The 13334-nt window shown below is 50.0% G+C and overlaps 3 protein-coding genes across 3 annotated transcripts; 1 reads left to right on the top strand and 2 right to left on the bottom strand.

Moving 5' to 3' along the window:
- Positions 1-174: 174 nt before the first annotated feature.
- PV06_04113 (uncharacterized protein) lies at positions 175-2161 on the top strand (the record flags this gene model as incomplete). Its single annotated transcript, XM_016404966.1, has 7 exons — positions 175-292; positions 358-444; positions 494-1102; positions 1155-1306; positions 1368-1506; positions 1575-1989; positions 2047-2161. The coding sequence occupies 7 exons, from the start codon at positions 175-177 to the stop codon at positions 2159-2161; spliced, it is 1635 nt and encodes a 544-aa protein (XP_016265971.1).
- A 2672-nt stretch (positions 2162-4833) lies between these two features.
- On the bottom strand, positions 4834-9258 carry PV06_04112 (uncharacterized protein; the record flags this gene model as incomplete). Its single annotated transcript, XM_016404965.1, has 8 exons — positions 4834-5184; positions 7479-7607; positions 7660-7729; positions 7786-7944; positions 8002-8128; positions 8179-8322; positions 8374-8619; positions 8667-9258. The coding sequence occupies 8 exons, from the start codon at positions 9256-9258 to the stop codon at positions 4834-4836; spliced, it is 1818 nt and encodes a 605-aa protein (XP_016265970.1).
- A 644-nt stretch (positions 9259-9902) lies between these two features.
- Positions 9903-11395, bottom strand: PV06_04111 (uncharacterized protein; the record flags this gene model as incomplete). The annotated part of the gene is made up of 2 exons (XM_016404964.1): positions 9903-11245; positions 11305-11395. 2 exons carry the CDS (start codon positions 11393-11395, stop codon positions 9903-9905), a joined length of 1434 nt encoding a protein of 477 aa, XP_016265969.1.
- Between the last annotated feature and the right edge of the window lie 1939 nt (positions 11396-13334).

The following is a 13334-nucleotide window of genomic DNA, read 5'->3' as shown; positions in this document are numbered from 1 at the left end:
GATGCTGACAGCCTACGTTTTTAGCTTGTTCCCGGCTCTAATATATTGTGTTGAAAGCTCTGCGTGGGATAAAAGTTGTACTCCAGACGCACTGAATATTGTTGCATTTGACGCTGAGTCTTTCAGAGCATTACTTTCAGTGACTTTCAGGAAGTTCAGATCTTAAGTCTCATGATGCTGTTTTCTATTTCGCAAGAACACCTACGGCTAATCGGATTCGTCTTGGTGGTCTTTGTAGCATGCATGCTGAAGCTCGTGTCCATGACAACGAGGTGGAAGAATGCGCCCCCAGGTCAGTCACTTCTGAGGGAAAGTACTACTCCAGATAGTTGGTAACGTGCTTATGATCCACTTCAGGTCCCCCTGCACTCCCATTGATAGGAAACTTACACCAGATCCCGAAGCGCGATCTCCATCTGCAATATCAGCGATGGGGTCAAGAATGTGAGTACATATAGCCAATAGTGTGTACACTTCTGACACTTCTTATGAGATGGCCCCATATTCTCGCTTAAGCTAGGGTCGCAGAACGTCGTCGTCCTTACAAAGGGTGAAGTTATCAAGAGGGTGGTTGACAAACGGAGCGGCAACTACGCCGGTCGCCCCAAGCTCTACATGCAAGACATCTGGGAAGGCTCCAGAATAATCATGCGTGGCTATGACGCCTTATGGAAAGTCGAACGCAAGCTATATCATCAATTCCTAAACATCAACAAGGCTCAACGATATATTCCGTACCAGGACGTCGAAACAAAACAGCTACTCGTCGACATGCTCTCCGATTCGCGTGACTTTGAAAATCTCATTACACGCACCACATTAAGTATTGCGACCAGTATGGCGTATGGGTTCCGGGTTCTCGACCCGAAGAGCGAGGTGATGCTGGAGCTCTTTAGAAACACCCACGGCTTCTTCGTTATGGTGAACAGCAGTAAGTTTCTGGATTGGTATCCACAGCTAAGACTGGTTGTCAAAGCTTTTCCATCGTGGATCTATCCGATGGCAAAAAAAGCTAAAGAGGTCTACTATCGTGAAAAAGCTCAATTCCGCCACTTATACACGGCGGCGACACGCGCCGCTCAGGTGGATAATGCTCTCCCCAGTAAGTATGGTGCGATTTTATTCGTACTGCGGCCACTAATGGTGATCCCTAGGCTTTTCAGCCGATATCAGCCTGGCAAAAGAGTCGTGGAAAGGTAGCGCAAATGGAACGCTTCTCACAGAGCATGCTGCTTCGTATATCGCAGGTATTGCAATGGAGGGGGCTGCCGATACTTCAAGTAACACGCTTGCTGGTATGATCAAGGTAATAATATATAGTTGCGTCACAAAGTGTCTCCGAGCTCTCCCTGCTGACAACAGTCAAGGCTATGATGTTATTCCCAGCCGTACAGGAAAAGGCACAGCAAGAATTGGATTCAGTGGTTGGTCATGACCGGCTGCCTACAATGGAAGATTTCGAATCCCTTCCATATATTCGCCAAGTGACAAAAGAAGCACTGAGATGTACGCGATTGCCCTTCAGCCCTCTTCGAGTCTTCTTGTGCGATGCTCACTACACTCTTCACACATAGGGCTTCCAACGGCCATTAGTGGTGCCATCCCGCACGCCAGTCTCGAGGACGACGAGGTAGACGGATATAAAATTCCGCGTGGCACGACCATCGTGCTGGCAGTATGGGCCGCCAACAATGATCCTGACCTGTTTCCCAACCCCCGAGAGTTTGATCCGACGAGGCACAACGCATCTCTGTCCTTTCAGGAGGCAGCCTCTGCACCCGACTATAAGGACCGCGACAACTGGACCTTTGGCGCTGGACGGCGTATCTGCCCGGGAATCCATGTCGCAGAGAGGACGCTTTTCCTGGTCACAGCTCGCTTGTTATGGATGTTTAACATTTATAAGGCGAGGGATGCGCACGGCAACGAGATAGAAGTTGACAAAGATGAGGTCACTCAATCCATCGCCGCAAGACCAGTCTCCTTTCCGTGAGTACTCCAAATTCTGACCAAGGTTAAGTTCGGTCCTGATCGAATCCCACACAGATGCCTTGTTACTCCACGCAGTGAAAAGCGTGCTGAGATTGCCCGAGCCGAATGGGAGGAAGCGAAAAATTTGTTGGATGAAAATGGAAATTACAGGCTCAACGTGCTCAGGTGAAAAGGGCCCTTGAATTGGAATCTTTCCCAAGCAATATGGATATATAACGAGCAAGAAAGGACATGAATGAGGCACATTATCTGCCCTATATTGATTCGTGTAACAATTCGATCAACTGGAGGTGAACATATTTTCGCATTCTTCAGGACTAATTTGATACTGGACTCGCTCGAGTCAAATCATGTGCAGTCTGCTGGAGCCTTTCCTCACCCTTGCAATGAACAGTGGCTTGATTCATTACAACCTTTATTAGATCACGCCTCTCTGTAGGGCCAATCCTCCATCACAAGGTATTACGGCGCCATGAATAAAAGACGACTTTTCGCCACACAAGAACGCCAGCAGCCAGCCTACGTCTTCAGTTCTTCCCAGCCGGCGCGCTGGTGTTATTGCGGACAGTTTGGCAGGTGCATCAGACGGGCTTGTAAGGCGGAAGAGGTCGGTGTCAATCATTCCAGGACACACAACGTTAATGCGGATTCCATGGGGACCGTAGCCCTGCGCATCTGTTTTGGCAAAGCCGACAATGGAGTGCTTAGAAGCGCAGTATGCGGACATTCCACTGGATGCATTGATTCCAGCGAGAGAAGAGACGGAGACGATGCTCCCTCGTGTGTCGCTACCTTCTAACGTTGTCTGCTTCATCATCTGCCGGAGCTCCGATCGATGACACAACCAGGTCTTTTGGAGCGCAAGCAAAAGTCAGACATACAGCTGCAGACGATGCATACGTGGCATTTCAAGCCAACCAGTACCACGTAGCTTTCAGAGACTCACCCCATACTCGTTGATGTGAATGGTCCTGTCATACACCTCGAGCTCGAACTCTGCGATTTTCTTCCTCTGGGGAACCACACCAGCAATGTTGAGCGCATAGTCGACCCGTCCAAAGATAGAAACACATGAATCGACCATATGATTCACAGACGCTTCGTCGGCGATGTTGACCTGCCGAATTTCTACGCAGGTGTTCGCATCGGCCTCCGCAATCTGCTTTCTGGTTTCCTCCAGGCCTGTAAGATCGATATCTGCTAAAAACAAGCGCCGACATCCTTCTTTCGCAAATGTCACGGCAGTACCTCGACCAATACCTAGGAGACTAGGCTTAGCACTCTTGAAAGTCAGCTCTAATGAGTGCATTAACTCACCTGAGGCGGCACCGGTGATCAGGCAGACTCCAGGAAGTGGAATTGACATTGACGATGGCTGAGCTCTGGCGCAAAGAAGCTAATCGGTCAGAACATCACTTGTCCTTCCAAAGCATGCATCAATTTGTACTTATAGAGTTGTTGTTTCGTGATGATAAACTTAGGATTTGGCGGCCCGGGACACATGGACCGAGGAGAGGGGAATATCTCCATCTACCGCGGACTGGCGGCAGCACACAATATAGTCGCCGAAGCCGAGGCAGAATTGGTGACCTTGCTTTTGTGCGGCGACCGACGACGCAATTGAGGCATAATTGAGGCTATATCTTTGTATCCTAACTAGACGGCTCCCTCTAACTAATCTGCATCGTACATTCACCTCGCCAAGGTAACTTGATGGCGATGTTTCCGGGTGTCGCTGTGGTGATCGGGGCTGGATCAGGTAGACCTTCACTATCAACTCGCCATGCAAGACCAGACCATGACTGAATTCAACAGGGGATGGGCGAGCAGTCGCCCACTTACTTGTACAGAGTGGTTGTAAGAAAATGGTTTTAGGGGATCCGGATGACATCAAGCTTGCGAAGACGGTGGAGGAGTGCCGGGCTCTAGGAAGTCCTGGTCACCGCATATCAAGCAAAAGAATCGACACACGAGATCCTGACACCGTGCACGAGTTTATCGCCTTTGCAGTTACAACATTTGGAAGGATTGATTATTGTACTAACTGCGAGAGACCGGACGGTTTGGCAGGCCAGAGTTTGGACATTGACCTAGCAGAATTCTCTAAATTCGGGCCAGGTTGGCAGAGAGGAGTAAGTTTCTCCTGATAACAACGGCCAATACTGTTGTATTTCGCCATTTCTTACTAGAGATTGATTGATAGGTCTGGCTTTCGATGCGAGCTGAAGTGCGTCAATTTCTGGTTCAAAATGAAAAGGGGCAAAAAGCTTCGGCGAGTATAGTGAACGTCGCAGCCGCGCAGGGTCTTGGTAGTGAGCTAGGATTTCCTTCGTTTTGTGCTGGTGCCCACGGCATTGTCGGCATGAGCCGGGCAACTGCGCTGGATCATCTTGAGGACGGCATTCGGATCAACTGTGTATGCCCGTATCCTCCTAGCCAAACCGCCCCCGAAACTCGGCAAGATAGCAAAGCATTGCGACATCGCTTGCCACTGCCCCCCCTTGGTCGCGACATTACTTCAGAAGAGGTGGCGCAAGCTGTAATTTTCTTGCTCGGAGAGTCATCAAGTGCAATCACAGGAGTTGAGTTGCCCGTCGATGGGGGCTGGTCTCTAACACATCTTTGAGTGATGGGCAACGTTGACGTTCTGTTCGTCTTGGGCAATAGTAACAATTCAGCCTGCAGAGTGCGGCAAGAAGATGGACAGGTAATGCGCACTTGGCTATATTATAGACTGGACTAAAAGTCTGCTAGCGGTGGATAAATGACAATGAAACCTTTGTTCCAGCTCACTAGACATGAAGAGGATCTCTCTGATGATCAAGCGGAATAGATGCCCTACTAGACTTTGGTCTTTGAGCTAGTAACTGTCTTCTTGTAAAGGTCGCGTAGATCCCGCTTAAGATACTTCCCACTGGCTGTCTGAGGCAGATCTGATATAAACACAACGCCGCCGGCCAATTGTTTGTATTTTGCCAGACGCTTGGCGGCATACTTTTTGACCTGGTTTTCGCTCGGGCGGTCGACATCATTCCCTTCTTTCCTCACAACGAAAGCCCGAGGAAGCTCTCCGTCCAAAGGATTGGGGGCCGGAATCCCGATGACTGCGGCGGCAGCAATCAAAGGATGTGACATCAGCACAGCTTCAAGTTCTGCTGGTGCGACCTGAAACCCCCGGACCTTGATTAGTTCCTATATCTATTGCATCAGAAGCTGTGTCAAGAAGACGGAAGAAGCCGTGCCTTTTTCCTGTCCACAATGTACCATTTTCTGGTCTTTTCATCACAGTACGCAATATCACCCGTACGGAACCATCGTTCAGAAAAGGATGAGGCGTTTGCATCCGGGTTGTCAAGGTATCCTTGAATTACAGTTGGACCTTGGATCCATATCTCCCCGGGTGTATTGTAAGCCCGGATCGTCTGGTCGTGCTCGTCCACGAGTCGTTTCAATAGTCAACACAACCAATTGTCAGATAGGGGATAGATCATTAACTCACTTGATCTCAAGGTTTGGTAGGAAATAGCCGACACTGCCATCGGTATCTCGCTCTGGCCATGGATGGCAAGCTCCGATACAACTGATCTCGGTCATACCATAACAAGGATTCAGACAACCCTCAGGATGCATCAGAGTCGAAAACTTGTCCTGAGACAGAAGATCTATCTTGGCACCACCTGTCATACCAGACCGTAGACTTCTCAAGGAGTATTTCTTAGTCAATGGTGACTGAATAATTGACTGAATGATTGGCGGCACCACAAACAACTCGGATACCTCATATTTCTTGGTAAAGCGAAGGAAATCCACGAGGTGAAATCTCTTCATTATATAGGCGATATGGCCTGAGCGTAGTGGGGTTACATGGGCCATTATAGCCATGGCGGCATGGAAAAATGGTAGACAAAGAATTCGTTTCACCTAAAAGAAGTAAGCACTTCAGAATTTACACGTTAATAGGCCAAGGAGCTGACTCTATATGGCTTCGATACTTGCTCTTGAAGCAGAGTATGTTGAGCTACTAGGTTGTAATGCGACAGCAAGGCGGCCTTAGGCAACCCCGTTGTTCCAGAGCTGAAGAGGATACAGGCAGGCGTTGACTGTGCCACAGACAGGTCGTCAAATCGCTCCCAGTCTTCCTCTCCATGCTGTAGCAGTCTGTGCCACGATGTTGGATGGAGACTCTCTTGCACTTGGGAATCAAACGTAAGCACATTCCGTTCTAGAATGCCGCATGCTTTTGCTGCTCTGAAGACCTCTACGTATAAGTCTGGCTGTGCGATGACCAGTTTTGTTCTGGAAGTTTTAAGATGATGTTGTAGCTCGTAGTTGGTGTAACCTGGATTTGTACCTGTCCAACAAAGTCCTGCGCCCACAATTGCTAGGACGAGACACGAGTAATATAGCTGACTTCCACTTCAGCAGATGCTGCACTTCCAGAAATATCGGCTTGCTTTACACTTACGTTGTTGAAAGAGTGCACGCAAATACAGTCGCCCTTCTCCAACGATGCTGCTCGAAGCCCAGCGATGAGACCTCGTATCAAATGCTTTGCTTGCCTCAGGGATAGGGAGCGCGTCGGGTCCACAGCATCAATATATATCTGAACACATTGAGATCAGGTAGTTGGACATCCAGCAGACTCACTAACTGGTTCATCTGATGAATATTTTGGTTCGTCGAAAATCCAAGATAGAAGATCTTTTGTCGAGATCGCCACATTACTCGTAGGCTTAAAAAGAGCATCCTGATCAATTTCCATTTCGCCAGGCTTCCGGGTGGCAGGTGTTGGGCAAATTGTGATGTTATGTTAGCTGATATGGTGGATAATAACAATCTACAAACCCAATGTTGCGAGAGATTGGAAGTACGAATTACAAGAGGGATCAATCGTTTATACTAGACTAGAATGGTCGAGATAATGTACATGACTTTCCATGTCAACCCTATGCGAACAAATATATGTGTTGCAGGCTAAACTCGATTTGTCACAATATCACCTTGATGGTCACACGGCTGGCTTCTCCATCAGCCACATTTCAGGCGTCCTCGGGCCCGAGACCGAGCACACTAACCAGTTACCGACCCACCGAGCCTCAGGCCGTTGAATAAGAAGACTAACGCACGATGCGGTAGGTTGTCGATCGTACTGAACTGCAAGCGGGCTCGTTTACGCTGACTAAAATGCGTAAGAAACATCTTGTTTCACTGCTCTGCCCAAGAATTGGGTAGGAAAGGGAAATGTCAAAAACTGCTTCCTATAATAGCCAGATATCTGCCAATGGCAAAGGGGAAATGGTAGAGATCAACAAATGACTCAGCCAAATGTCTGAGCGTGGAATGAAATGTGAACAATCTCTGTTGGACCTGGACGGTCTCTGGGAGGATGCCTAATTCATTCCGCAGAGGTAGCTGGAGCACGAGGGCGCGAGAAGTCGGAGATGTTTTCCCACGATCCCTCTGACATATCTAGAGTGCTAGAGTACCTCCTCTTTGAGGTTTGTGACTGCTTTCTCTTGCTCTGGGGATACCGGCAAACTTTCAAGAGCTGATGTATCCTCGGCAGTTGCGTCTCCAAATGCTTTACTGATCTCCTCCAATGTCAAGCCTTTAGTCTGAGCACCAGTTAGCACTTTCAATGATGTTTTACCAGAGGGGGTGTCATACTTCAGGAAAGTACAAGAAAACCACTGCCGCCATCAAAGCAGTGAAACAAATGAAGACTAGGTAGAATTTCCTATGGTTGAGGTCAGTGTTGCTGAAAAGAGTAAGTAGATCCCGGGCACAGGGAACCATTTGATGTTCTCAAAGGCTATTGCAGCAGCACCATTGAGAATAGCCGACCACATCTGAACGGCAGATAATGCTATTCCGACACCGAGGGCTCTCCAGCCAGCGGGGAAGATCTCCGAGGAGTACACAAAAGACGGGCATTCGACCCCGGCCGCGAAACTGAAGCGCATCAGAACTGGGTCCTCCATGCTCGAGATACCTGCGTAATCCACTTACAAGCACACGAAAAGGAAGATGAAGAAGGTCGCGGCAGCATTCCCCGATGTGGAATCTTGGTCGGCGTAGATCGCAGTCAGGATGACTTCCATGATGAGGCAAAACAAGCAACCCAGAAGTCCGAGGACTGCCATATGAGTTAATACCAGCAAAAGCAAGGATGTAAGAAGGGCATACCGAGCTGTTTGACGCGGCCAAGTTTGTCCGTCAGGATGCCTCCGAGGAAATTGAAGAGCATGAGGAGAGTAGTCCACACTCCGGCTAAGATGCCCTGCAGGAATGCACTGAAGCCCAGTCTCCCATATATGACAGACGAGTAAGCTAGAGAGGGTCAGTCTCCACGGAAACTTCAGTAGGATCGCACTTCCTCACTCAGAATTACGATCGAGCCACTAGATTGCGAGGCCGTATTCACCAGGAACCCGAAGACGAAACGCTTCCGTAGGTGAGGATCTCGCAGGCCATCCCAAAGAGATCGCCTGTTCTGGGCTTCAAGGTCGAGCTGGGCTTTGATGGTGCGAAACTCCGCGAGTGCGTACGCGTTGGAAGGGTCTGTCCGGTCCCGGTGAAGCCGCATGATTGTCTTCTCTGCTTTGTCAATCTCACCAGCCAAGTACACTGTTTGTTGTCAGAAGTGACAGTGGTGCGAGAATTTTGATACTTACGCCAACGAGGACTCTCTGGGAGGAACGGGACAATGCACAACATAAACAATGGTGAGACGCATTGCAGGGCCAGAGGAACTCGCCAGCCAGCCTGGCCGGGCACGTTGAAAAAGGCGACGCCCATCCATTGTGCTACAGCAAACCCTGCTCCCACCACGGCGGCATGGAGTCCGACCAGGAAGCCTCTGTTATGTGCAGGTGCCACCTCGGCTTGGTAAAGTGGACAACCGGGAAGAAAGTGTCCGATTCCCACGCCAGTCACAACCCGCGCAACACACATCATAGCATTGTGGGTTGTTCCTGCTTGTAAAGCTCCGCCAACGATGACAAGAACAGAGCCTACTCCGAGCGGGAAGCGTCGACCCAATCTGGACGAGGAAATTGGATAGAGGCAGCATCCGACAAAGCCTCCAACATAGAGCAAGGCATTGAACGCCGCAATGAGGGAGTTTGCGTGAGATGCGTTGGGCCCTTCGGGGTCGAGATCCAGATATTCGAAAAACTCAGCATGGGTAAAGATATTCGCCAAAATCGACGCACAGTAGCCGTAGCTGAAACTTCCAAAGGTGACGGCTAGGACAACCTGGGTCATAGTCAGTATATAGCTACAGAAACAACCTTAGTGAACATGCCAACAGATATGAGGATGTGACGTCGTGCATGATGGATCAAGGGTCCCACTCTGGGGTTCGCTAGAATCTGGGGCCTGGACACGAGGAGATGGGGGTCGCCACGCCGGGACTTTTATAAAGTACATTGCGAGAGAAAATGATTGCGGAGATCTACTTGGTCAGGGGAACTATGAGTTGCAGAACTCGGAGACTCGGCTTCGGCACCGAGTTTGGGTAAATGGCTATGGCGAAACCACCTCAATTTACAAAAGCTGGAGATTTGAGTTATTTCCCCGAGACCGGTGCTCTATGAGGAAATCTCCTGCTCGGTCACGCTCTGCATATGGAGAGCTAATCGTATGTGGACGATTATGAGTTAGAAGGTGAGTCGATATACTAGAGGAGGGAGATGAGAAATACAACATAAAGGAACAATCGTTAAGGAGGCCAACTACGCAGTTCAGATATCAGAGTACGCTCTGCCTGCTCGACCTGCTTTATAAATGGCGAGTAAAGTAGCCAAGCGTCTGCGACCAAGACCTACCTTGGACAGCCTTTTCACTCTCCAATAGCCAACAGCCCCGATACTAGCCCGTGCTATCTAGCCTGCATCCATGTGTCATCCTTAACCCTCGCTTTTCAGTACTGATTCCTGTTCCTCGGCCACCGGAGTATCCTTGAGTTCAGTACTGGCAAATTGGCCTAGGTCCATGCGTGGTAGGCGTTTGGCGACTCGAGGTGGGTCGAAGATGCTTTTTGAGGCGGCAAATATTTGGTCAATCTCCTCGAGCGACCGGTTGCTGGTCTCGGGGAAGAAGAAGTAGACGATAGGTACCCACAAGGCATTTAGCACGGCATAGACGATGAAGTAGCGCCAGTGGATGCTGGTGAAGGCGACAGGAGTGACCTCGACGACTAAGAAGTTGAAAATCCACGAGGTTGCAGTGGCAATGCCAGCCACCGCCATGCGCTCCTTGCTGGGCGCAATTTCGGACGCGTAGAGGAAGGGTATCCCCAAATATCCAACCGTGTAGATGACATAGTAGAGAAAGAGCACGAAGACGGCGGCATCCAACGCGGGCTTGTTGTTCGGATGAGAGATCAAGGCGGCGGCAAGAATGAAGCAGATACTCTGCCCGCCGGCGCTGATAATGAGCAGGGTCCGGCGGCCGTAGCGGTCGACGGCAAAGGCGCAAATCAGTGCGCCGAGTAGCATGGCGAACTGTGAGCTGGCACCGAGTAGCGAGGACATCTGGGTGCTGAACCCGAGCTGCTGGGTGTACAGGGTGTCAACGTAGTATGAGATGCCATTGATACCTGTGAGCTGCAACATCATCTGAACCATCATGCCAATCACGACGCGATGGAAGGTGCGCTGCCTTCCCATGGTGAAGACACTCTTGATAGTCGTGTGGCCAGACAGGTCGAGCGACGCGTTGATGTTTTGCATCTCCATTTCCACGACCTCGTCGCTGTTGTGCAACCGGTGTAGGATCTCTCGCGCCTCGGTGGTTTTCCCCATCTTGGTCAGCCAGCGCGGCGACTCCGGTATGAGGAAGATGGTTGACATACTGATCGCAGCAAACAGGACCGGGAAGGCGAGCGGTATCCTCCACGACGCGGACGACTTAATGAAGAAGCAGCCATAGTCGATCCAGAGGGACGAGATTAGGCCCAAGCTGCTGAAGATGCCAAACGCCGACACGTGCGACCCTCGGCTGCTAGCCTTTGAGAGCTCCGACTGCCACACACTCACGGTGGCGATGATGCCTCCAGACCCGAAACCCAGGACCGCACGACCAATGGCAAACTGGGCGAGGGTAAAGGACGATGCACTTATGATGGCGCCCAGCGCGTTGAACAAACAGGCGAACCAAGTGGTCCATCGCCTCCCTATCTTGTCACCTCCAAAGGTGCAAAGTAAAGCGCCGAACGTGCCGATGAGGGTGTAGAGGCCGACAATGGTGCCTGTCCAGACGGATCAGAACATGTTGCAGTTGGATGCTCACCAGAGTTTGAGAACATACCTTGCAGAGTTGCGTTATGCCGCTGCTTGGCCCCTTCAGTATTGAGGGTATCAATAGCTGGGAACTGACGGTTGAAAGACTGGTTCGACATGTCAGCGACCGAATACAACCACGCAGCGTTTTGTAGGAAGATGCAGTACCTCCAGAATCAGAGTTCCGCCAACTCCGACATTGTTGAACCTGGGCACATGAAGCATCGTCAGCGATCATTTCGTGCTGGCTTCTGGCTCAAGCAGCTTGACCGAAAGAGACTCGACGTACCCAAACTGAAGAATCGTCACGCAGGACACTCCCCAGATGGCGGCGTGAAGCCGCGAGCCTCGTAGACTTTCGATGCCACTATATTTCATCTTGTTGGGACGATGGGAACCCAAAAAAGGTATGCAGTGTGCTCGAGATTGTGAGAAAACAAAGATTCTGAGAGTCAGAAGAGAGTTTTATATTGCCTTGTTTCAAACGACCTGGAAGGGGCGCCAACACGTTTTCCTCCGTTGTGGACGCGGGGAAGTAAATTTAGCACAGTCTGGAGTATGGGGTATCTGGTTTTGAAGCTTCTAAGATACCAGAGAGAAGAGCCGTATTGCCAGAGGAACAGCCGTATTGCCAGAGCACAGAGCCGTATTGCCAGAAAAGCTAGTTTGCAATTGGATCCTACCTTGCGAAGCAGCCGATCTTCTTCCAGCAGTCTTACCAGCGGAAAATGCCCGGACCACTTAAGATACAGGCTTATCGTCAGAGTCCACACCGACCGCGGGTCAAGAGAGTAGGCGGGTCGGTGTTTGCTGTTTGGGGTACTTTTGCTCGAGACAATCGTGAGAGATATTGGGAATGGAGTCTGAAAGGATACTTGGAGAAATTGGATACAAAGCGAAGCAATATCTGGGTCCGTCATCAGATCATGGCCAATACCTGCCCCGCGCATGGGAGATGGAACCAGAAGCGCACAGCGGTAATGGGTCCAAAGCAAAATGACCCATTGACTGAAGCACATGAACAAACAGGCTTTAGCGAACGTCGTGCCATATGTAGCAAAGGGATATGTGCTCCGGTCCTCTTGAACCTTTTTATTTTCTGCTAGGGATGTCAAAATGACGGCGAGGTAACTAAAAGATAGTGTATGGGGATGGTGACGGTCAATTTCTGCTCATGGCGGTTCAACAGCTAAGCTCTCTTGGCTCTAGATAAGACATATGTGCCCAGGGACTAGACTGGACCACAACGTACTTTGGAGATGTTTACTGTTGACGGTGTGAAGGAGAAGACATTCAATATTCTTGTTGCCTGCACATCGGACAACATTATATTTCTTGACAATTAACGAGACATGCCATAATATTCCGTACACTCCTGTTCATGAATAGAGCCTCTGTCATTGTGCACTGGTAGCGCTTCTCCTAGAGCCGTGGCCCGTGGTGAAATTACGACAAGATATCTCTCCCACGTACTGCGGAGCACGGTTGGCAGCAGGAGAAGAAATCCTCTTCATGGGGTGGAGGCAGATGCGGAGTAAAGTAGGCGTCTCCAATTAATACTGCAGTACTCCGTAGAGTAGACCTCATTGCATCACTTTTGTCAATCGCGCTTGACTCATAATATGTTACTTCTCGATGGTAGTGGGGTATTTGAAATTAAGCTCCCCATACCCGCCAACCGATACTTTCAATGCAGCTAAGACTTCCAGAGCCAGCGGGCAGGGTCGAGGTGCATCTCTCGCTGGCCCAGTCCAACCTTCATGTCAGGCACCAGGATAGCAGCCATGTGTCGACCCTGCGTGGAGCCAAGTAGAAATTCGCTCTGAAAGCTTGCCGTACAGGTGGTCTTCGCATTTACACGAACTTTTATTGAAGGTCTACCATCTTGCGATATCTAACAAGGCGAGATAGTTACCAGGCAAACAGCGGCACCCGGGCTCGATGGCGTTTCCCGGTCACGTCTTTCGCCCTTCTTCATGCACGGTGACAATATCTTTGTTTGCAATTTGGTCGATAGAATGACGCTCTAGCATGAAGTCCTCAGCCTTCTCAATATGA

Source organism: Exophiala oligosperma (genome assembly GCF_000835515.1).
Source record: "Exophiala oligosperma strain CBS 72588 unplaced genomic scaffold supercont1.3, whole genome shotgun sequence".
In the NCBI taxonomy this organism is placed as follows: Eukaryota; Fungi; Ascomycota; class Eurotiomycetes; order Chaetothyriales; family Herpotrichiellaceae; genus Exophiala; species Exophiala oligosperma.
The sequence above is the reverse complement of the archived record's forward strand: the minus strand, read 5'-3'. Positions and strand labels throughout refer to the sequence as shown.